Genomic DNA, 23,908 nt, shown 5'->3' with positions numbered 1-23,908 from the left:
GCAGTTGATGCCTGCCTTTCTCTGATGTCGCTGTTATTCTCTTGAGCGGAATAAACCTACTTTCAAGTTACAAGCCTAGGTGATTTTATGAACATTTACTACACACTTCTTTATTCACGATACAGCTGCCGACACTGCCTCCTCAGCTCCTGGGCTTTCCAAGATCATGATGCATTAATGGAACGTGCGTGCACACGTAGCACGTGCGTCATTGACTCGCCCGCAGGCTGCACTACGGAGGCAGCAGTTCAGCACCACGTGCACTGAGCATGCACCGTTTAGCTGCACGAGCCTTCATGCCAGACCTGCACTCCGTCAATTATGCAGCATGTGAACCTTTCCTGCTTGTAGACGTCCTGCTACACTATGCCAAGGACATTCACTACTGGAACGCACAGAAGGGTCCTCTTTTCTGAAACCCGCAATGTCTTAATACTGTTTACTCTCAACGCTCAATGCTGCAGGCATCCAGAATACGAATGAATTACAGGCTCCCAGACATCGCCAGCTTGTAGAAGAGGACACAAGCAGGTATTGGGGTGATATGCATTTATTAGGAGCAACTGTAGAACAGGTGGCATCATGTTACCAAGGTGTTGGTAACTAAAATACCACAATTGTGAAGACGATTCTTCGGTAAGTTGGTGTTTAAACTAGGGATCGACAGTTGAGGTGTGGGTTCTTCACATCGGGGGTTGGCTGACATCTATGCATTAATAAATCTACATGAAAGAAACCTTTTTTTCCAGACACTAGAATTACTACCCTCGCCCAAGAGACTGATCCCCAAAGAGAGTCTCTGTGCTCCTGGTCACATGTTATCACTGCAGAAGGGGGCAGGAGGGAAGGATGAGGGGCTGAAGCTCCCTGCAGCTCACAGTAGCCTAAGCTCAGTTTTTCTCCAAAGACAGAAGTACGGGAAAAGCCTTCCTGTGAAGCGGGCCTGCGGGAAGGTGTAGAGAATCTCCATGGAGTCAGCATTGTACATGGACAGCCGCCCCCCCCTCGTAGTCCAGAAACACTCCCAGCTTCTGGGGCTTCTTACAAGGGGATAGAGAGGTCTCTGGAGTGGTGAGAGCCTTGTACTGACCATTACGCACCAGCACAGCCCAGACTCCCGCCTCAGGAGACCGTGTGAAGAACCCCTTCCTGTTCACAGACTCTGCCGCGACCCCCGCATGCCACCCTCCACCCTCCTGCAGTAGCTGCACCTCCCAGTAATGTCTGCCGGAGGTGAACCCCTCTCTCCCCAGCACACAGTGGTAGTAGGTGAATCTCTTGGGGGTGTCTGGCAGAATCTGTGCTGTGCTTCTGAATCTCACACGTCTCCGCTCCTCAGACAGGAGGAGCTGTTGATAAGCTGTGTCAGGATCCAGAGTCACCATCACTGCAGAGAAAAGATTCATAATTAGAGATTAGACAGAAAAAAAGGCTGTAATTACTGCTTTCTGTTTTACATATGATTAATATAAGCCACATCCGGAAGGAGCAAGCGCGCTAGAGAGCGTACTGCACTAGACTGTTCACTTCACTAAAGCGTACATTTATCTAAAGCGCACACTACACCAAACAGCACTACATAGACAGGACATTCTCCTACACACTACACTGCACCATGCAGTGTTCAACACTACAAGAGAGAGTGCTAGACTGTACACTGTACTACACAAACACTGCCGCAGATAGGGCACTGTACTACGCAGTACACTATCAGATGGTACAGAGTAAGAGCTAATGGAAGGTATACTGTACTAGTCAGTACACTGCATGAGATGGCACAGAATAATAGATACTAGAACGTATACTGTACTTGTCAGTAAACTGCATTCAATGGTGCAGAGTGACAGAGCTACTAGAAGGTCTGCTGTACAAGTCAGTACACTGCATTAGATGGTAAGGTGTGACCGAGCTACTACACTGTATACCGTACTAGTCCATACACTACTATATGGTACAGATTGACAGAGCTACTGGAATGTATCATAGAATAGTCCGTACACTATATTAGATTGTACAGAGTCACTCTACTTGGGGGCTAACAAGTCAGAGATTATGAGACTGCAGAGGGTCCAAAAAGCAGCCGCTAGAACTCTTCTTTCATGCCTACTACTTCTAGTGCTATGCGCAGATTACATTGGTTGCCAGTGGCTTGACATGTGGAGTTTAAGTCCCCTTGTACTGCTTTCAGGACTTTGAATTCTTCCTCCCCTGGCATCCTAGCTGGCTTGCTCTCCTCCTACACCCCCACCCGCCATCTACGCTCGATGGGCCAACACCTGGTAGTTGTTTCCGGGGTTAGTAGAGTTTGCGCCGGTGGGTGTTCTTTCGCTCACGGGAAGCTAAACACTGGAACCTCTTCTCCCTGAGCCCATCAGAAGCATAGACAATTATCTGGCTTTCCATGAGGATCTTAAGACTCATCTTTTCCCTTCACTGTAGACCTCTCTTGCAGTTCTCTCCCGTTCTGTTTACCAGTTGATTTTATTTTTTTTAGCTTATCAGTCTTCACTCTTTTTTAAATTTTTTTTTGCTGTCAGTTGCCTTTTGTTGCTTTTAGGGCTGGGATGCTCCTTTGCTGGGGCAGCTGTGCGCTCTTTAAAATGACCTAACATAACATAACAGAGCCACTTGAAGGTATACTGCACTAGTCAGTACACAGTATTAGATGGTACAAAGTAACAGCTATACTATAAGATATACAGAACTAGTCAGTAAACTGCATAAGATGGTACATAGCTACTTTATGGTATAATGTACTAGTCAGTACACTGCATTAGATGGTACAGAGTGACTACGCTACACCAAGGCACACTGTACTAGCCAGTAACTAAGTGTTTTTTTATTGTTCAATTAGTTAAAATCATTACAATATGCTTCATTTTCATGTATCGGGTTACAAAAATAAAAGAAGGAAAAAGAGGATAAAATTAAGATTTTAAGTTCGTAGCCAACGTGCATGTTCTAGGTCAGATATCTGGGATAGCTAAAATCTATGAAATTGTAAAAGCAGCAGTCCAGGCTGAATCTAAAGTGCTAGTGCATAGGGAAAACAACTGCGTCTATGGACCAAATTTTCTCATATGAGTGGGTCCTTTAACCCAGTAGATTAATGTTTCTTTATAGTGATAGGTTACAACCTTTGTGTTAACTGTCCCAGCATTAACTGTGTGTAAAAACGGTTCAACACAGCGTTTGCAGGTATTTTCCTTGACTCGGGATGCGCGAGTTGGCTGGTCTGACGTGCACGGTTGGTCTTCTAGTCTTAGTCGGTTGAGTTTCCTTCTTTGCTATGCAGGCCATTAAATCATTGTAGCTCTGGCTTGGCGGCCAGCTAGTTGCTGCTGGTGGTTTTAGTAGTATTTGTAAGAACGACCCGAATGGCGTCAGTGAATTTCCCTAGTCTGACCTTGGTTTTTGCTGTGTTGGCGGAGAAACACAGGTCTGAGACTTCTTTGCAGTGTCTAAGGCCATGAGCCCTGCAAACAGGGATTACCAAGCAATGTTGCTCACTAGCCATCTTTGGACAACAGCACAGTAAGTGAAGGCAGGATTTGCGTTGGTATCTACATAGACGACAAGCGATTGAGTTGTCCTGCTGAGCCCAGGATAAAAGTCCACGATAAGTAGTGTAAGAAGTCTCTTGTATGAGATTCTCTTCTGAACTTGAACTGTCAAGTCTTGCTCAAAATAAGGCGGAGGATTTCCCAGGATATAGGAGGCAACCAGTTTAGAGAAATTAGGTTGGAGGCTTAAGCTTTCAAGGTCCCTTTTAAATGAAATGTTCTTAACCTGTGCATTCACTGACTTTTTCCAGGCTGTGACCAGGATGTCCTGGATTTGCAAGTTTTTAACTTCTATTTCAAGTAAACTTGCGGCCGCTGCCAACTGGGCCTGCCATGGGGAGCCTGCTTCTTCGAAGATTGTTTTGATTTGAGCTTTCAATGAGTGTGCTGAGGCATGCAGAGTGCTGATGTAATATTTTATTATGTCCCCTAAACATATGAGATCCAGACAAGTGAGTCCCAGCTCCAGTCTCACTCTGGCTCTCCTGGCCTGTCGGGGGAGCATTAGAACCTTCTTGTAAGCAGAAATATGGAAATACATGAGGAACCAGTTGAATGCGCCAGGAAAAGGGAGGGGAAGAGTTTGTCTCAAGACTTTCAGGATGGGTTCTGCGGTTTGACTATGTAGCTGCTGGTTTAAACATTTTAAACTGTAAATGATGCCGACCCCCTTGCTTATTAGATGCTTGAGATGGGCCACTGGTTTTACCCTGTCTGCTAGCCCGACTCCAAGATAGTTGTAACTCGTGCATCTTTTAATTTGCTTATCACCTAGGCGCCATTGGGCAGTTTTCTTTCAAGGGTACTTCCCAAAGATGAGTATCTTGGTCTGCTCCTGGATTCGCCATGAGATTGTTCTTTTGATTGTACCTGTGGAGTGCATTAAGGGCTTTCTGTAGGCCGGTCTGCATATGGTCCATTATTGCGATGCCATCGGCATACTGAAGAATTTGTAGCCACACTATCCCAAACTTTGGTGTTACTAGACATACACCTTCCCAGGCTTTGCCGAGGTCTGCTGTATAAAGATTAAAAAATAGGGTGTGTATGGGGAGTAGATTAGCTGGTCTTTATGTGGACCCAGGTTCCCTGATGTAGTGCTGTTATTGCGTTTAGTAACTGTCTGGGAATTCCCCAGGAGTCTAGGTTTTCCCCCAGTTTTCTCCGATCCACCCAGTCAAGCTGTAGTCCACAAAACCGCAAAAGAGAGGTGGTTGAGTCGGTTGTGTGTTGCTTGATGTGCCAGGTAACCAAGTGCTAGGATGTTATCCGTGGTAGAACCTTTGGGCCTAAATCTTGACTGAAAGAGGGGAAGGATGTTATCATTTACCCAGGCTTCTAGTTCTTTCAGTAGTATTCTTGCATACGCTTTAGCTTCTAGGTCTGATAAAGCAATGAGGCGATAGTTTCCCGGTTTCGTGTAGTCCCCTTTTTTGTAAATTGGGAAGAGGATGAACCTTTCCATGACAATGGAATTATTAAGGTGGCATAGGCGTGCTTGAAGAATGGTGAACGCTGTCACAATCAGTACTCATGTGAGACTTTGAACACTGATGCAGGGACCCCGTTAGGTCCTGGGGCCCCATCGGTCATCATTTGTTTGATTAAATCAGTTACCTCAGCAATGTTAGGCGTTTTGGTGACCTTGGCCTGTTACTAAAGAAGATTGTTGTGGGTTGGTGTATGATGTATTCTGAAAGTTAAAGTGTAGCTGTTTTGCGTACTTAACCCACTTGTCGCCTGCCACTCCATTTTCTTTTGTCTGACCGGTGATACTGTGTTGGTTGATGTATTTCCAAAGTTGAATGTGTTCCCTTTCTTTGAGGAGAGTGAATATTTTCAGCCATTCGGACTCAGCCTTCTACGATCTAATCTGACAAACTTTCTTACTGTGCTCTGCGGGAAGGGCTGAGATTGTGTGTGTGCGCAAGTTTTTGTTCCTTTTTTACTTGCCTTCAGGGCCTTTGAAAGGCTACGTTTGAGAAGGTATAATTCCCTTGGTTTGATATGTAGGTTAGTGGGTGGACGTGGGTGGCCTGCGTCTGGATGATTCCAGAGCCACCACATAGGGCTTGTTTTAGGAGTGCATCCCAATGCCCTGGGAGGTGGACGGTACATATTGCTGTTGAATTTGACTCTTGGGCAAGCGATCTGAAATGACGATGTAATCAATTGTGGACTTGCCGCTAAAAGAGTTGAGTGGGAACCAGAGGGGATCCTCAACCGGTTTAATGACATGCACCGAGCCCAGGCTGCAATTTTGAAAGAGGCCCTGCAAGAGGGCAGACTCTATGGAAGATAGGGGGTGGGTTTGCGGGTTCCCCAGCTCCTAAGTATTCAGGTCACTGACAATAACTGGGAAATGTGAAACGTATTTGTTTAATAAGTGCTACATTTTTGTTGACAATGCTGGTTTTCTTTTTTTGATTTGTGGCAGGGTTAACATAACAGTTAATTAACAGTAGACAGAATGAGTTGTTGTTGCTATTTAGCCCACTGATGAGGGCTGCTTGCAGATATGTGGTGTTGGTTGCAATTGAAGTAATCTATTCTGTGAGCTTGGTTTATGAAAGGCAGCCAGATGCTTGCCCAAAGCTATTGCGTTTTATGGCTTCGGTGTGAAGTTCATGTAAACCTAGAAGAATTAAAGGTTCGGTAGCCCATGTCTCTGGTAAACAAAGGATGTCATTGTTTGAGGGTATTTTTTTGCTGAGTTTGTACTGAGGAGCTTTTTAAGACCAGCTACGTTCTAGCATATGATTGATAGTTGCGAGTTGATCCCAAGAGTTCTGGTGCTGATCTAGTTGCAGTCAGCCTTAGTGATTTTAATGTTGCCATTGTGAGAGCAGGCCTTCAGATCGGGTCAGATTGCACTGTCCAAGAGTTTGCATCGGCTCATGGGATGAAACTTTCCAATAATCAAGTATGCTTGTTATCCTGTATGTGTTATACGATGTTTGCTTTGCTGTCAAATTGTTCCCTGGATCACTGCCAGACGTTTCCCTTTGAACAGAGTACACTATGTTTGTTGGAAGGAGTACTTTAAACATGTAAAGATGCGGGGAGTGCGGTGTCTATGCCCCATTTCACCATGACCGATATCTCTTCTGGCATTATCCCTTCCCGATATTGCGGTTCAGTCCGATCGAGGTTGATTCCCCATGAGTACTGCCAGGTAGGCTCAGGAACTTGACCCAGGCTAGTTCGTCAGATTGTATTTGGGCCAATGTGGGTATATGCGTACATAAACCAAGTATATTGCCCATTTAAAAAAGTTATAGTGGCCCTCGATGCAATATCTGTGGGTGAAGATTACCTCGTGAGTAGGTTTGCGGACTTGATTCTCCATGAGTGCAGCTCTTGATCCAGTCAGAGCAAAACTTGAGTTGGGATTCGAACCGACGTCTTGATAACTTATTTCTGGGTTGAGAGTGGGGCTTTGGAATGGTAGGCCAGAGATGATGGACCCCGCGTAATGGGTGTCCTGGTAGTTGGATTTTGTTCCCTGGACAAGCATGATTGAATGGTTTGCTCAGGCTTCGTGTTAGTTGCCTGGCCTTTTAGGCTGTAAGATTACCCCGTTCAGAATTGGGTAAGATGAAGTGTCCGTCACATCTTTTACATCGGGTGTAGTTGGTACTGGTAATATTGGTTTGTTTGGGACAGACATTTTGGCAAACATTGTGTAGGTCTGAGCTTTATCGTTGTTAGCTTGTGATGTTTGATTCGAATTGTTTTACTCTTTTGTGTGTAATCTTTGAAATGTACCCTGTGTCTTTTTATGATTTTTAAAAAATCGAATAAAAGTGATTGACTGACTGACTGATTCGGAGTTATTTGTAGGAAGGCAACTCTTGAGGGCTTTGGCATTTTTCTGCTGTTTCTTTAGTATTTTCCTTGGCCCTCCTCGAGAGAGGCTCTTCTTGCTGGTTCTGGTTAGGGGAATTGTTCTAGATTTCATCACTTAGGTGTAGAATGCACGGGCTGAGGCTTTATCCTGATGGGCCGATGGAAGGGTTAATGGCCAAGGGTGGGACATGAATGCTGGGCTCCAATGTGGGGCAGCCAAGAAGTGTTGTTGTGGAGTTGGTTTGGGAGCCAGCTCGAGATTTTGTTAGCTTGGAGCTACTATTGAACAGCGGATTAATGGTACTCCCTGTACCGACTAGTGGGACCTATATGGCTCGTTTTCTGCCACAGCCTAGTGTGGCTGAGGAGCCAGTGCATGTTGAGTGGGGGGTGGGGTGCGAGTAGAACTCCCATCAGTCTCAGGCTGCTAGTTTCTGCCTACCCGACAGGAGCTCGCCCCCACCCTCCGGGACCCAGGCGGCTGTGGCAGAACAGGGGCAGGGAATCTAGGACCAATTGTAGTGTAGTTCCTATTATCCCAATAGGCTCTGCGCATTGGAATAATATCTTCAATAGTATAGACGTAGGACAGAGGTTAACTAGGTCTTCTACTGACGATATTAGACTTAAGTTTTGTGTGCCAGCTAGCTCAGAGTTCACTAGAAACGTTCTTGAATAGGCAAGGAGGAGTTTAACCTCCCTGGATAGACAAGAAGGGATTTAGTTTCTGACAACCATAGAACATGACAACTTTGCTCTCCCTGATCAAGAGTATATCTCCAGAGTCGTGTGAAAACAAAAGACAACTATTTTACTCAGTCAGTACGTGCATACTTAGTTCCACCAGATTGTAGAGAAAGAAGAGATGGGCGTGTTCAATAAAAGGTGTTATTTATTGATCAGTCTCTTTTTCTCATACAAGAGAAATGAATCGCTACAGTTGCAATACTTAAGGTTAAGTAAAGTGCATACAGTAAAAGCAGGATTATAAAATAATACTGTAAAAGCATTGATATGGTTTCTTAGCCATATGATACTTTAAAATGGATAAAAGATATACATACATATATACATTGACTAATCGTACTCAACTGGTGCTTCTAACTACGCCTACCCCGGTGTACCTGACCTAAGCCTAATACGTGGGAGGGAGTAAGTAGCAGTTTAAGTTAAGTTTGTTTTAACAAGAATCTGACTCAAGAATTCTCTGTAAGGGGTTAGTCAGTTCAGTACCTGGGATTTAGAAGGCAGGAGGGCTGGTATCTCAGTCTCAGGACTCGGTATCCCAGTCACCCGCGAAGGTGGGCTGGAAATGCTGGAGGCTGGATTTCTCGGCAAGAGAAAAGACAGCGTCTCTCTCAGCGCGTCAAAACGGAGGGGCAGCGTCCGTGGGCTTCCTGCATCAGCTGGGCTCTCCGGCAAGTAGTCACTGCTCCAAGCTCATCACCACCGTGTCTTTGCTTAGGGCAGCGTTGGTATATTTATACCTGAAAGGTGCCGGGTTTGACGTAAGGATGGACATAAGACGTCAATAAAAGATGTCATTAAGAACTGGTCGTCTTTACAGGAGTTCTCGAACGAAATCAAAACAATAGCAGCGGGGATTTCCCAGGCTTGCTGGAGGCTTGGTTTGTTTAGAGAACTCGTTGTGCTTTCTAGGGGGCTGGAGGAATAGTGCTTGCTCAATGTGACAGCATGCGCTATGACTTAATCTGAAAACTGGTTTCTGTGCCGTTGTATAGATATTAGTGAATAATAACCGGACAAGGGTCAGAAATAGGAGTATCGATACAGGTCCCTAGATAAACATACTACACCCACTCCACGCTTTTATGTCCATATTTACAAACTAAGCAATAGTAAACATAACTAATAGTGTACGTGTATACCGAACCACCCCAAAATACATTTTTTTTATTTTGTTGCATTTGAAAAATGGCATATTTGAAATACACGATAATGAGTATAGATACTGTATGCATTCAAGCAGTGTAATCATTCAAAAAGATGCACATATATATCAGCATGAATGATTTGCGAAATTACACATGAAATGGCTCTTAATACAGAAAAAAAAGTGCGAGACCATCTCATCACATATAAATACAATTACTTGTATATAAGCTAGAGGTTGAGGTAACGTATTGTCTCTAGAGTTCCTAAAAATAGAAGCTCTGTTCTCTAAGAATAGTTCTACTTTAAGCAGAAGATAAGTGCCCAAAAAAAAGGTAAATATTTTGGTTTAGGAAAAAAAAGTGTTCTTTTTTCAGGGGAAGAAAAAATAGTTCACAGTGGCTTTGTTTTTTAAAGCTGAAGGCCAAATACAGAGTTCAGGGAACGCTGTGTGCAATTTTGCTTAAAGTCATTCTCTCTGTTCTGGTGGAAAACATCATTTCAGACAGACTCTTGAAAAAACAGTCTACCGCTTCTGGTGAAAGTTCGACCAAGTTGGAAAATGTCGCTACCATGCAGTCATGCGCATGTTCGCTTTCAGAGATGTTTAGATCAGCACTGCTTACAGAAGGTCGTACCTGGTTGATGCTGCTCTCATCCTGTACTTCACTACCCTTCAATCGTAGTGGTGAAGTCTCCACGAATGCTGTCATCAGGATAGGTAGCCGCTGGGGACAGCACAATGCATGAGCCGTTACTGGACTCAACAAAGTATCTGCATCCAATGGTACTTCTGATTGTAGTGAAAGACAGGTGTCCAACACGCATTCTTCGCCGCATAGCATGCACCTCAATACAGGTATAACACAACTCTGCCATATGGGTCTGAATGAAAGAAACAAGGTCATATTCAGATCTCTTAGCCGGGCTAATCCAAGGACTTTAGTTATGCGGTCCCGGTAGCGTATAGCTAGGATCGTTTCTTCCATTGTTGCTGGAGTCTTGTCTGTGACATGGCTTGCCATAACGAAGCAAGAGTAGCAAAAATAAAATGCCTGCTACGAGTCCCAACAGGAGTGGAAGTCCGCCAAAGATGGAATGGACGAAATTTGGAAAAATACACAGGACTGCTTTGAATGGGGTTAACAGTCCTGAAAAAACGGTCTTAAATACACTCGCGATACCATTTGTATCAGAAATATTTAAGATTTCGTTCAGCATTTCTGCAAAGTGTAGGGGGCAATTGGTTGATAACAATGCATGTATCTCTGTCGTTGTCCTTGCAACTTGGAGATCATAAGTTTCTTTTGATGACGTCAAGCGAACTGGTGTCTGTAGGAGCACTGTCTTCATTCTGCTTAAAGTATCAATTCGAATAGAAGAGATTTTCAAACTGGGCCAAATATTTCCCTCCCTGTCTGGAGTGTCATTCGGAAACAATACTCGCTCACAGCAAATGACCATGGAAGTCACGCTTACTAGATAAGGTTTTCCTGGCAGCAAGCCACAACATCTGTGATCCACAATTAGAATGTAGCTCCCGTTAGAAAGCCGTCTAAAGAATGGTTCTATTTACGTTGCAGGTGTGCCGAGCTGGTGACATGAAAGGTTATTTGAAGTCCCCTCACAGGCCCCATGCAAACTTATACCCTGACACAGAAGTATACCACTTAGTGATTTTGCACAATTATTACCACTAAGAAATACACTCGGTCCTTTATTACTGTAACATGTGTGTGTATAAGGTAAGTTCCATGTTGACCTAATGTATCCTTTACCCAACTTTTCATACTGGCCTGCATGTATATATTTTTGGCAGGATCGAAACTGGAAAGTGGTTATCTGAATAGTGATTATCCCATGTATTATCCATTCAATGACAGGTCGTTCTGACATTGTCAATGGTAATCTCTCAAGTTTTTCAATGCTCAGAATTGTATACTCTGCACCCTTTTGTGCCAAGCTGATTTGTGTATCAGTAAGGTTAAAGATACTGAATAATGACGTTGTGTTGATTAAACGCCAAGGCACGTAGCCTGAACGCAGATTTTGTAACGTCCAGCCAAGCTGTACAATAGAACGCAGTTGTGACTGACCGTGTTGCAACATCAGTAAGTCTTGCTCTATTATATCGATTGCAGATGATACAATACTGTCCAGTGAATATATTCTGGAAGAGAGTCATTAACCCATTGTCTATAACAGAAAGCGATTTTTCCAAATTAACACGGTCATCTGTATTTTTTCTGCTGTCTCAATTTGAGTTTCTTTCCAAGCTTCGTTGTAAGCTGCATATATAGAGGCCGCTATGAAACGTTTTTGACGCTGTTTGCGTGGTCCCCTAATGAAATCACGCAAGTCAGCACCTCCTTTAAGTAAAGTCAAGTGTTCCTCAATTTCAACCAGTGTGGATGTTTGTAGCCATTCAAGGCAGAGTTTCCCTACACTGTAAGTAGTTACAATCCCTGGATGTTGTCTCTGGGAGTATCTAAGGTCTGGCCTGGTCAATGTGAACCCCTGCGTTTTGTTCAGGAATCTATCTTGACAGTTATTTGTGTCTGTGGGCCAGATCAACCATTTTTTCCAATCAGGATGTGTTCTGTTATGGTTCAAAATATGGGATACGTCTATCTCAACATCTGTAGTGCTTTTACTGTCGGGTGTTGGCTTTGGAATAGACTGTTTAAGTCTTTAATTTTGGCTAGGCCAAGACAGGTTGTCTGTTGAATTGTATCATTCAAAAATATAATTTGTTCTGGGATCATGCAGGCTCTAAATAATGATTCTATACCTTGCACTTGCCAATCTTTTGTACCCCAGATCGTTTTCGTTTCAATAATATTGTTCCAGAAATCAAAACCAAATGTTTTCATATTTTCAAAAAATGTCTCTGAATAGATTAATTTTGTGTTTGTAAGCATGGTTTTCATTCCTGTCTTATTTAACAGTCTAAAATAAAACGTTTCTGCATCACTTGTGTTAAACCCTGAGAAGTATGAAAATTTATCATACAATGTTTTTGAACTTCCTTTTGGTGGAGTTGCACAATGTTCCCATTGGTTATAATTTAAAACATTTCTAGGTTGAGCAGATTTATGCAGATAATGGTTACCATAGTGGTTATAACAATACATCTGGTCATAATTAGATGAACCTTGTAAATAATCATGTTCTGTAAATTTAGCTGACATCACTAGATCTGACATCATATCATTAATACTGTCAAAGTCCCAATCATCAGCGAATGTGCTTGGTTTTACAAAGTCACTCAATGAAATCTTGAATTGATGAGGATACTTCAGGAGCTCGACCGGACCATAGATTTCGTAATCAGTTATGTCCCATGCTACCCCATCGGGTATAGGATTGGCTGTGAAGTTTACTGAAGAAAGTTCTCTTTTCTCGATGTGTGAAGACTTGTGTGGTTTCAGGACCAAGTTGATATTCTGACTTGCTGTGTCCATTGTAACATATTTTCCCTCCATGAAATGTCCCAAGCATAGTACCATGATGAGCCAAAGAATGAGGATGAATACACCTAGTGCCACCCAAAGTTCAATCCATGGAGAAATCAGATAGGTTTCTTTTAGTTGATGAAAGAGTTCCTTTGTTTTGACTTTAAAAGTTTTTGTTGTTGGTTGTTCATCAGGTTCACTCGGATCGTCAGAAAAATCATCGAAGTTGATGAAGTAGCCTGATGCTGTTCTATCAATTGTTTCAATTGTTTTCGGATTCCTTTTTGTTTTTGGAATTTTCTTCGTTTCATTAGCATAGTCTGTGGTTACATCATTGTAGACTGGTGTTTCTTGATGTAAGATTTGGTTTTGGGTTTCAAGAGGTTTAAGTTCCATGGCTTTGTTACATAGTCCTTGTTGATTCACTGTAGGTTTATCAAATGTGATTAGTCTCTCAGTTTGAACCTCTATGTTTGTAGCAAATTTTGGTGTTCTGCTACTTCTTGGGAGTCCACTTGGCCTACTAATTATCTGCCACATGATTGTGGTTTAACCAGGTCGATGGATACAACTCGGTTCTCCTTTTTACCAGCAAGGGGTGGTAATACCACTGATCTTGTCCCGTTGACAGACAAGACAGGTACTGCTTTTCTGTAAGAAGGCCCAAATTCCTTCTTTACCGCGATCTTCTCTCTGACCAGATCCCCGATTTTTGGAATCCAGACAGGTCTTGCTGGGACAGGTGGTTTCTCTTCAGTGGCTGTTGGCTGTTGCTTCAACTTTATGTTGCTCAGGTCTTTTCTTTTTTCGTTTAAGTCCTGTAAAATAGCCAAACGATCTTTGATATCAAAGCATTTTTCTTTAACCACTGAAGTTTGACTATAGAGGTCCTGGATTAACATTCTAGTCCCAAACAATAGTTCGTACGGACTGAGACCTCTCAGAGAATTTCTTGGCAGATTATTAAGACTACGTTGGACACTTATTAAATGTTTGACCCACCCAGCTCCCGAACCTAATACCTTTGCCATTATAGATTGCTCTATGCCTTGGTTTTTTCTTTACGCCATCCCGTTTCCCTCAGGAAGGAAGTGACAAGAGTCCCGCAATGCAATGCCCATGCTGGCCATGCCCCCCCTATAAGCTCGAGAGCTAAAGGCAAGACATTGGTCAGAACGTAGCCTGCTTCTTGCGTATATGCCATTATAGACTCGCAAATCTTTTATAACAGTTCAGACGTCAGCCGAGTGCTGGGGTCTACATCTATAAGTGAAAATAGTCTCTACATGTTAATATGACGCATTATTCATACCGTTATTTTTTAAAAAAAAAATTATTTTATTGTTTAATCCAATCTGGAGCGAAACGCCATGGTAGTATACCTTCTCGGTCGCCACTGCGATCTCTGTTGCAGTCTGGGCAGTTTTTTACAAATATGTGATGTTCCAGGCTCATTCCTGGCCACCAGTATATTGATTGTAATTCTTCAAGAGAATCCTTAAGCCTAAGGTGTCTAAGACCCTCACCCATATGTGCGTCTGCTATTAACATGACTCTCCTGTTCGTGTTTGGAATTACTCGATCCCCCACTCCAGGGATTTCAGCAAAAGGAACGGAGTTTGCATCGATTATGTATGTATAATTGAGTGGATAATTGATGGGTAGCGCTGAGCAGTCGCCTTTTGATGACGTTTTCACTGCCAGCATTGTTTCCCCGTCAATGTATTTTTCTGAACGCTTTTTTGTAGCTACGGAAGCCGATTTAGTTGCTTCCGCTGTGGCTGTCTTAGCCAATGAATTCCCTGCAACGTGAACGCCATCACGCTGATGACTCAGTGAATGTATCACGTGAGTCTTTGGTAGTTCTTTCTGTAAAAGAACTACTTGTTCCCAAAGCGATTTTTGCTTGATTGTGGCACCTGTGTCATCTTTGTAACAATTTTGAATCCATTTCTGTAAATCGTTATTGTATGTTTTTACGCAGTAATACGAATCGCACACTATTAGTGTCGGGAATTCGCGATCTGCATTATCTAGCGCAATTTTTAATGCTATTATTTCAGTTTGTTGTTCTGAATTATTTTCCACTGAGTGTGTTTTCGTAAACAGAGGTCTCAATTTACCTCCGCGCCACACGTCTTTTACAATCTCGCATGTGGCGTTGTATGCTTGCTCTCCCCAAACTGAGGGTTGAGCATGTCCGTCTGTATATATTACACAGGCGTACTGTTGTATGGGCAGAATGTCGATTGGCAGAGGATATTCTCTTTCATATTCTAGATTTTTTAATTTTTTCATTTCCGGGTCAAAGTAGTATTTCACTCTGTCTGTAGCAAGAGCATTTTCCCATTGTATCCATTTTGGATTTAATGCCATAGCAGGTAAATTACATGGGCTTGTTAATGCCTCAAAGGCTGATTCTGCTGTTCTGACTGTAATCCGTCTGCCGTCAGCTTGGTCTCTTTCTCTTGCTACAGCTGTTTGAACCGCATGAACAATGTTTTCCTTAATGCTGAATGTTTTTTCAGCTTCTGTGTACAAATGTGATTTGTATGCTATTGGTACTGTTTCTCCCTCATTAGAGGTTAGGTATGTGTATCCGCATCTTCCTGGGATGACTCGGATTACAAGGTTGCGTGTGTTTTCGCGTGTTTGCAGTTTTGTTTTAACTAACATGTCGGTTTGTAAAGATCTCAAAATTTCTGTGTGGTTTTGAGTCCAATTGATTCTTTTAAAATCTGGTCTTATTAAGTCATAGAGAGGTTTAACCCTCTCTGCATAATTTATAATATAAGTTCTTCCGAAATTCAGGAAACCTAGAATTGATTGTAAGTTTTTCAGCGTTCTTGGTGCTTGGATTACAGCACATTTCTCTAGGAAATTGTCTGCCAGGCTTTTGCCTTCACTTGATAATTCATATCCTAAAAATAGGACAGTTAGATGGGCAATTCTTGACTTTTTGAAGTTGAATTTGTAACCCTCTGCTGCGAACCCAAGTATTATGGTGTTCACTCTTTTCAAGTGAGTATCCAAGTCATCATCTGTTAGATAGATGTCATCGACATAAGATAATGCCTCATCATCATATATTTGTAGTAACTCTGTTACTCTCGCTGAGAATAATCCTGGGCTGTTCTTGAACCCCTGTGGCAAACGACAGAAATTTTCTGCGAGCCATTTATTGAGAAAGCGGTCAAATATCTGCTTTCAGGTGCTATATTTTGACAAAAGAATCCATTAGAGATGTCTAATGTTGTTTTGTATTTTTTGCGCACTATGCTATTCATTAGTGCTGCACTGTGTGAGTTTTGTACTGCAAAAGTTTTGCAACATGAGTTAAGGTGTCTGTAGTCCAAAACTAGACGATATGAATCGTCTGGCTTGGAGACAGGAAACAAAGGATTGTTCATCTGTGAGGTGCAATTTTCAATCACCCCCTGGTATTCAAGTTGATCTAAGATCTCCCTGACCTGTTTTTTAGCTTCTTGCTTAATTGGGTACTGCCTCTGTGCAGTTGGTTGTGATTTTAACTGGATTTTGTGAGGAGGTGAGTCCTCATCCCATCGCACATGATTTTTATATAATGCAGGAGCTTGGGCTACTGCCCACTTTCTTGCAAGTGTATATTTTTTATGAATTGGAATGTGATTTGAGAAGGCAGGCATAATCATTTCTTCGCCATGAGGGCACTCCCTGACAAACTCCGGTGGCCAGTCTTTTTCAGCTAAAAGGATGTCATAGCCTTTGGAGAGGTTATCCCAAAATAGACCCCTTATTTTCCTAGTCTTATCTCCCTCTATACGTAATGTTATTTCATATATTTTATGAGGTTTGCTAATTCTGGTATCTGCAGTTTCCACCTGAATGTATTCATTCGTGTCCACTGTCTCCAGATGATTCATCAGGATCTTGCGAGCATGCTCACTTCTGCTGCGCTGTCTAGCATTGTCTGAGCCCACTCTCCGTTTTTCAGCTGTGTCCTCAGTATCCTCGGCATGTTTGATTACTTGAATACTGGCTACCTTCTTTTTTGGAAATTGTAACTTTTTACTTTGATGAGCAGGTTCCTTGTCTTTGGACTTGACGTGCTCTTCCCTGTGTTCTGACCGTCCTCTTCTTTCCGATTTCTGCGAGGAAGTCTGTAAAGATCGAGAGGGACGTGTATCAATATCTTGATATCTATCAGGCTTCTTCAAATTATCCCTATTTCTAAGTTTGTATTTTTTCTCAGAGGGCTCCCTCTGGGGAGACTTGTGTCCTTGGTCCGGAGATCTTTCTCTCCGCCGAGGAGACCTTCCTCTGGGCTGGAATCTTTTTTCTTTGGGAGTGGATTGTTTATTTCCATCCCAGCTCTTTTTTGGAGTGTTCAGATTATTTTGAATAAATACCTTTTCAGGATTTTCAGTTAGTTGGGATTTTACTGGTTTCCCACCCAAACTATCTCTTCCTAGTTCTTCATAGGATTTTTCTATGATTCTGGCAAGTTCAAATGGTTGGTCTGCTATATCTGTTTCTTTCAATCTTTGGCGGATCGCCACAGTTGCTGCTTCCCCCTTTATGTTGGCTAGTAATATTGCCGAGACCTGCTTGAAGTCTTTCAGTAATTTCATACCCAGAGTTAAAGCAGGTTCTGGACTGTATTCATTTTGAATCTGTTTTAGCACCTCTGGTATTACCGCCATGGACGGAACACCATGTGTTTTTGTGTAAATGGAAGCAAAGACTGTACCCCAAGTGTCACAGTCCTCCACATGTGGTGCGATCCCCATTGGAAGACAGAGTCAGAATTCTGTGTTTCTCAACAGGGGTGGTATCGGGAAATACTGCCTCTTTTTGAGTGATTTTTTGTGCTAACCAGAATGGAATTGGTTCCCTTTTAATGGGTACTTTACCTAGACAGGACTGTATGTTCTGTGGTGTGATCTTATTTGTGTTCCCCTGATGAGGGGTTAGCTGTGGAATTTTAATAGCTGGTTGGACTGTTGAAGTCCACATTACATATTGGACTAATTGTCTATGTATTTTAATCAGTATTTTAAGCTGTGTTAAAAGTTCTGGTATAGACATTTTCTCAATGTCTGGATGTGGTATATAGCTGGCTAGAACCGGCCATGTTGCTCCTGGTCTACCTAGTGGACCGAGCCTGGTGATGTGATCATTATGTTTTAGGGCGCCTTTAAACCAGAGCAGGTGCTCTTGGTATTTTAATGGTATTTCCACCTCCTCGAAAGGAGTGTACTCATCCGGAGGTTCCTCTATCTTGTAATAGTGGAATTCCTTTGTTACAGCGTTTGCTGCTGGAAAGTTTATCCATGAATAGAATACCTCTGTCTGCCGATATTCATGTGCCTCAATTACGAATATGACTGTACCACCTCTCGATGTCAGTCCATTTTCTATTAGTTTAAGAGTTAGTTTTTCTTATGCTGACCGGGATGAGTATTGCATCTGGGTCAGTTTGCAGGAGACTTGTGTCATCCGCTAGGAGTTGAGCTGCTATTCTAGCTGCCTCCCTTTCTCCCTCGCTGTCTGACATTTTACTGACAGCAAGGTTTTTTTGTTTTTATTGCAGATCAGGTTTCCACGGAAACAAAGATTACGTGCACAATATTTTGGAACACTGTATCCTTCAACGTTGAATAAACCAAAAAACCATACATAGGAGTCTCCTCCTACTAAGTTTGGCGGATTTTAACCTTTGACCCACTCCAGACGTCTTTGGAGTATTTATGGGAAAAAGGGTCTGTGTGAAAAGCACGACTGAGTTACTCTAATGTCTTGCGTTAGATTTATCGCCTTACCAAACCGTTGGGCGCCATGTAGTGTAGTTCCTATTATCCCAATAGGCTCTGCGCATTGGAATAATATCTTCAATAGTATAGACGTAGGACAGAGGTTAACTAGGTCTTCTACTGACGATATTAGACTTACGTTTTGTGTGCCAGCTAGCTCAGAGTTCACTAGAAACGTTCTCAAATAGGCAAGGAGGAGTTTAACCTCCCTGGATAGACAAGAAGGGATTTAGTTTCTGACAACCATAGAACATGACAACTTTGCTCTCCCTGATCAAGAGTATATCTCCAGAGTCGTGTGAAAACAAAAGACAACTATTTTACTCAGTGCATACTTGGTTCCACCAGATTGTAGAGAAAGAAGAGATGGGCGTGTTCAATAAAAGGTGTTATTTATTGATCAGTCTCTTTTTCTCATGCAAGAGAAATGAATCGCTACAGTTGCAATACTTAAGGTTAAGTAAAGTGCATACAGTAAAAGCAGGATTATAAAATACTGTAAAAGCATTGATATGGTTTCTTAACCATATGATACTTTAAAATGGATAAAAGATATACATACATATATACATTGACTAATCGTACTCAACTGGTGCTTCTAACTACGCCTAACCCGGTGTACCTGACCTAAGCCTAATACGTGGGAGGGAGTAAGTAGCAGTTTAAGTTAAGTTTGTTTTGCCAAGAATCTGACTCAAGAATTCTCTGTAAGGGGTTAGTCAGTTCAGTACCTGGGATTTAGAAGGCAGGAGGGCTGGTATCTCCGTCTCAGGACTCGGTATCCCAGTCACCGCGAAGGTGGGCTAGAAACGCTGGAGGCTGGATTTCTCGGCAAGAGAAAAGACAGCGTCTCTCTCTCAGCGCGTCAAAAAGGAGGGGCAGCGTCCGTGGGCTTCCTGCATCAGCTGGGCTCTCCGGCAAGTAGTCACTGCTCCAAGCTCATCACCACCGTGTCTTTGCTTAGGGCAGCGTCCGTATATTTATACCTGAAAGGTGCCGGGTTTGACGTAAGGATGGACATAAGACGTCAATAAAAGATGTCATTAAGAACTGGTTGTTCTTACATTCTTTACAGGAGTTCTCGAACGAAATCAAAACAATAGCAGCGGGGATTTCCCAGGTTTGCTGGAGGCTTGGTTTGTTTAGAGAACTTGTTGTGCTTTCTAGGGGGCTGGAGGAATAGTGCTTGCTCAATGTGACAGCATGCGCTATGACTTAATCTGAAAACTGGTTTCTGTGCCGTTGTATAGATATTAGTGAATAATAACCGGACAAGGGTCAGAAATAGGAGTATCGATACAGGTCCCTAGATAAACGTACTACACAATGGGCCGCGGGGATACACACCACACTCCATTTACCTCTGCGCCAGTCGCTGACCGTTATAGGCCGATGCGGAGCTTGTAGTCCCTTGTGCGATCCCGGAGATAGATAGATAAATAGATAAGTATGTTCGCTCCAATTCCTTTACTGCCTCGTAAAGACCAGACCGCACTCATCGGTTGTAGCAATTGTGGTTTATTCACCACACAACAGGACGCGTTTTGGCATAGCGCATTCTTCAAACTGTAACCATACAATTGATGTGTTCAAATTATAAATAAAGTTCAACAGAAACATGGTCGTCAAATTACGTCATTTCCTCTAGATTCAATGACATCAATGATACACTCACTCTTAGTTTATAATGCGGCAGCCATCTTAACAGTTCATTACTATCAGTTAAAAAGGCACTGAATACCAGCATAATTCATTCAAAATGCATGGATTTTCGGAAATAATTAAGCCCTGTATGGGCAAACTCAGTTATTATTATTTGGTCACATTTCTATTAATCTCTAATTAAAGAGGACATATATTCTTCTATACAATCTCAATGTTGAAATTAACGAAAATAAGATAAGATTGAAAATAAGATAATTATATACATATATACACTTTTATGCAATTCATTATCGCTAAGTATGTCGGATGTTTATACACTTATCTTATTGCCTAATGTGTTCGCTCAGTGTTGCTACATTTTATCCAACTTTTTCATCCTCTATTTTACTGGTTTTAAAGAACAATTTAGCCTTGAATAGGCATATGTACTATTCAATAAATATGTGACCAACACAATTTTAGTTCCAGACAAGTTTGTGAGTAAAATTAATCAAAAATGCGGAATGTATTGGGTCTGCAGGCTATTTTCCTAAATGTATAGTTAGTTCTTCCTCAGTGTTGAGACTGAAAGGTGTTCTGTTTTTCAGATCAATCATGAATCTCGATTCAAGTCTTCTTAGTTGGATCTCTCTGTCCCCTCCACGATCTTTAACGGGGACATGACCAAGGCAGAAAAAACAGAGGAGGCTGCGGTCACTATGGTGTTCTTTGGCAAAGTGTCTCGCAACAGGATAGGATGGGTCATTGTGTTCAATTGCTCTGGCATGTTCAAGGATTTTACGTTTGACAGGGTGTATCATGCTGCCAATATAGTGAAGATTGCAGGGGCATATTAGACAGTATACACAGTATGGTGTAGTGCATGTGATAAATTTAGTGATCTTTCTCTGTGCATATCTGCCCTGTATTTTATAAATTGTAATTTTGGAACTTGTGCTACATGCTTTACAGTGAGTGCATGGGAAGAATCCAGTTCGATTTCCCAATCTAGGTGTTCTCGGGACGGAGTTAAAATGGCTATGTATTAGGTGATCTCTTAGTGATCTACATCTTTTCTATGTTATCCTGGGATAATCTGATATATGACACCCAATTATTCCAACTGCCTTCAAGATATGCCAATTGCGTGATAGTACACTTTGAATTTGTTTCGAATCATATGTGAAAGTTGTGATAAACCGTGGGCTCTTATCACTATTGCTCTGTTTACATTTGTCTTTCAATAGACAGTGTATGGGTATTCTTTGGACCTTATCAAAATTATTTTGCAGAACCTGATCTGAGTAGCCCCTCACTTTGAATCTTTGCATTGACTCCTGGGCAGCCGCTTCGAAGTCTTCTTCTAATGTGCAATTTCTTTGAGGCGTAGCAGCTCGCCATATGGAATGCGGTTTTTTAGGGGTTTAGGGTGACAACTACTTGCTTCCAGAATAGAGTTCCCTGCAGTAGTTTTACGAAACAGTGAGGTACAGATTTTAACCTCCTGTATAAAGACTTTGAGATCTAAGAAGTCAACTTCAGTTGCGCTTATATTAACGGTGAAGTGTAAGTTCACAGTGTTGTTTTTCAGTTGTCTAATATAGGCTTCAACCTCAGTCCGAGAGCCTTTCCAAAAAATAAACAGATCATCAATATATCAGTGCCACCCGATGATTGAAGAGACCAATTTCTGATTCTCATCAGCCCAGGCGACCGGCTTCTCACACCAGCCGGCTAACAAGTTTGCGTAGCTGGGGGCGAAGTAGGTCCCCATCGCTGTCCCTCTGATTTGCCTGTAATATTGTTTCTAGAACAAAAAAATATTATTGTTCAAACAGAAATTCATGAACTCAATTAACATGATGTTACGTGATGAGAACTTTAGAGGGTGACTTCAGGAAGTATTGCACTGCTTGGATACCTTGGTGGTTGGAGATATATGTGTACAATCCTGTTACATCTAACACAATCATCAGCATATCAGGTTCCCATTCAATATTTGAGATAATCCTAATAAAATCGGATGTATCTCGAATGTAAGAGGACAACGTTTTAATAAAATCAATCAAAAAGAAATCAAGGTATTGGGACATAGACTCGGTGAGACTCCTTTTGGGGAGATAATGGGTCTGCCCAGAGGTGATGTTGCAGTCTTATGTATTTTGGGCAAGTGATAAAATGTTGGAGTCACTGGTTGCTGACATGTCAGAAATGTATGTTCGTTGTTGTCAATCATCCCTTTTGATGCCCATTTATTAAGCAGTTCATATTTATTTTATTTTTTATTTATTTACTTGTTAAGCGCGGCTGCCACACAAAGGGTATCCTGGCACTGAGACTGCGTCTATCCTGCAGGCATACTATCATTACATTGCTCTGGGGAATAAAAAGGTCTTGAGATCCTTTTTAAAAGGAATGAAGTCTTGTCTACACCTCAGCGCCAGCGGGAGGGTGTTGCAAAGAGTGGCAGCCGTGAAACTAAAAGCACGGCCACCCATCCTCACTCTATTGATCCTGGGGACCGTCACCAGGATCGCAGAGGAGGATCTTAGGGGTCTGGCAGCGCAGTACCAGGAAAAGAGATTTTGGAGCGGAATCGGCCCCTGTCCGTGCAAAGCCTTAAAGACGAGACAAAGCGCCTTGAAACAAATTCTCTCTTGGATGGGTAACCAATGGAGGTCTGCTAATGCGCCAGTGGAAGAGGCAGATCGAGGACGGGATAGAGCCAATTTGGCCGCCATATTTTGGATCCTCTGCAGCTTTAGAATCAAAGTTTTTGGGGCCCCCAGAAGTAGTGCATTGCAGTAGTCTAATCGACTAAGAATAGAGCTGCGCACTACCTCTGCCCTTGCCTCCTTAGGGAGAAGCGGTAAGATCTTACGTAGGGCACGAAGTAAGCCCATACAGCCCGCTATAGTTCTATTCACAGAGGCATCAAGCTGCAGGGTGGGTTCAAATAGAACTCCCAAATTGCGGGCCGACTCAGCAGCCTCTACCGTACCTGGACTAGATGTAGGCCAAAAATCGTCCGGAAGCGGACGAGGGGTACGGTCTAGGGAGCAATGAAGAACCTCCGTTTTGGATCCGTTGAATTGGAGCAAGTTGGCTCGCAGCCACTCCGCTGTAGCCGCCATGCAGCAGTGGAAAGTGTCTCTCGATATTGCCCTGGTACCCTCAAATGAAAAAATCAATTGAGTGTCATCGGCATAATTGATGACAGATATGCCGAATGACTTTACCAGGGCAACCAGGGGTCGCAAGTACAGATTAAACAAGATCGGGCTGATCGCCGACCCCTGGGGGACACCCTGATCCACTTGCTACACGGCGGAGCGAAAAGGTGGTAGTGCCACTGCCTGCTGTCTATTACTGAGATAGGATGTTATCCATCTCAAGGCCAGGCCAGTTACTCCTGCACTCCGGAGACGGTCCAGTAGTACTGCATGATCCACCGTGTCGAACGCGGCCGACATGTCAAGCAGCACTAAAAATGCTGACTTGCCCATGTCGACACGCGCTCGTAGATCGTCCAACACGGTGACCAAAGCAGCCTCCGTGCCGTGAGCCAGCCTAAAGCCGAACTGTGATGTATCCAGGCCGGAGTTATTTTCCAGAAAGTTGGATAGTATTTTCGTGACCCACTTCTCCACAACCTTTATTATAAAAGGCAGAAGCGAAATAGGCCTGTAGTTGGCCGGGCTTGAAGAGTCTA

General features: G+C 42.7%; 1 protein-coding gene across 1 annotated transcript in view; it reads right to left on the bottom strand.

The window, feature by feature from the left end:
- Window positions 1–534: 534 nt before the first annotated feature.
- LOC144752988 (E3 ubiquitin-protein ligase TRIM39-like) overlaps window positions 535–23,908 on the bottom strand; it is a 239,784-nt gene continuing 216,410 nt past the window's right edge. Inside the window, exon 6 of the mRNA XM_078640799.1 lies at window positions 535–1,387. Coding sequence (XP_078496925.1) covers window positions 975–1,387 — 413 coding nt within the window. The 3' untranslated portion in view covers window positions 535–974. The remainder of the gene's footprint in view (window positions 1,388–23,908) is intronic.

Source organism: Lissotriton helveticus, chromosome 5_1, assembly GCF_964261635.1.
Source record: "Lissotriton helveticus chromosome 5_1, aLisHel1.1, whole genome shotgun sequence".
NCBI lineage: Eukaryota > Metazoa > Chordata > Amphibia > Caudata > Salamandridae > Lissotriton > Lissotriton helveticus.
Note: the sequence above shows the minus strand (reverse complement) of the source record. Positions and strands in the feature narration are given on the sequence as shown.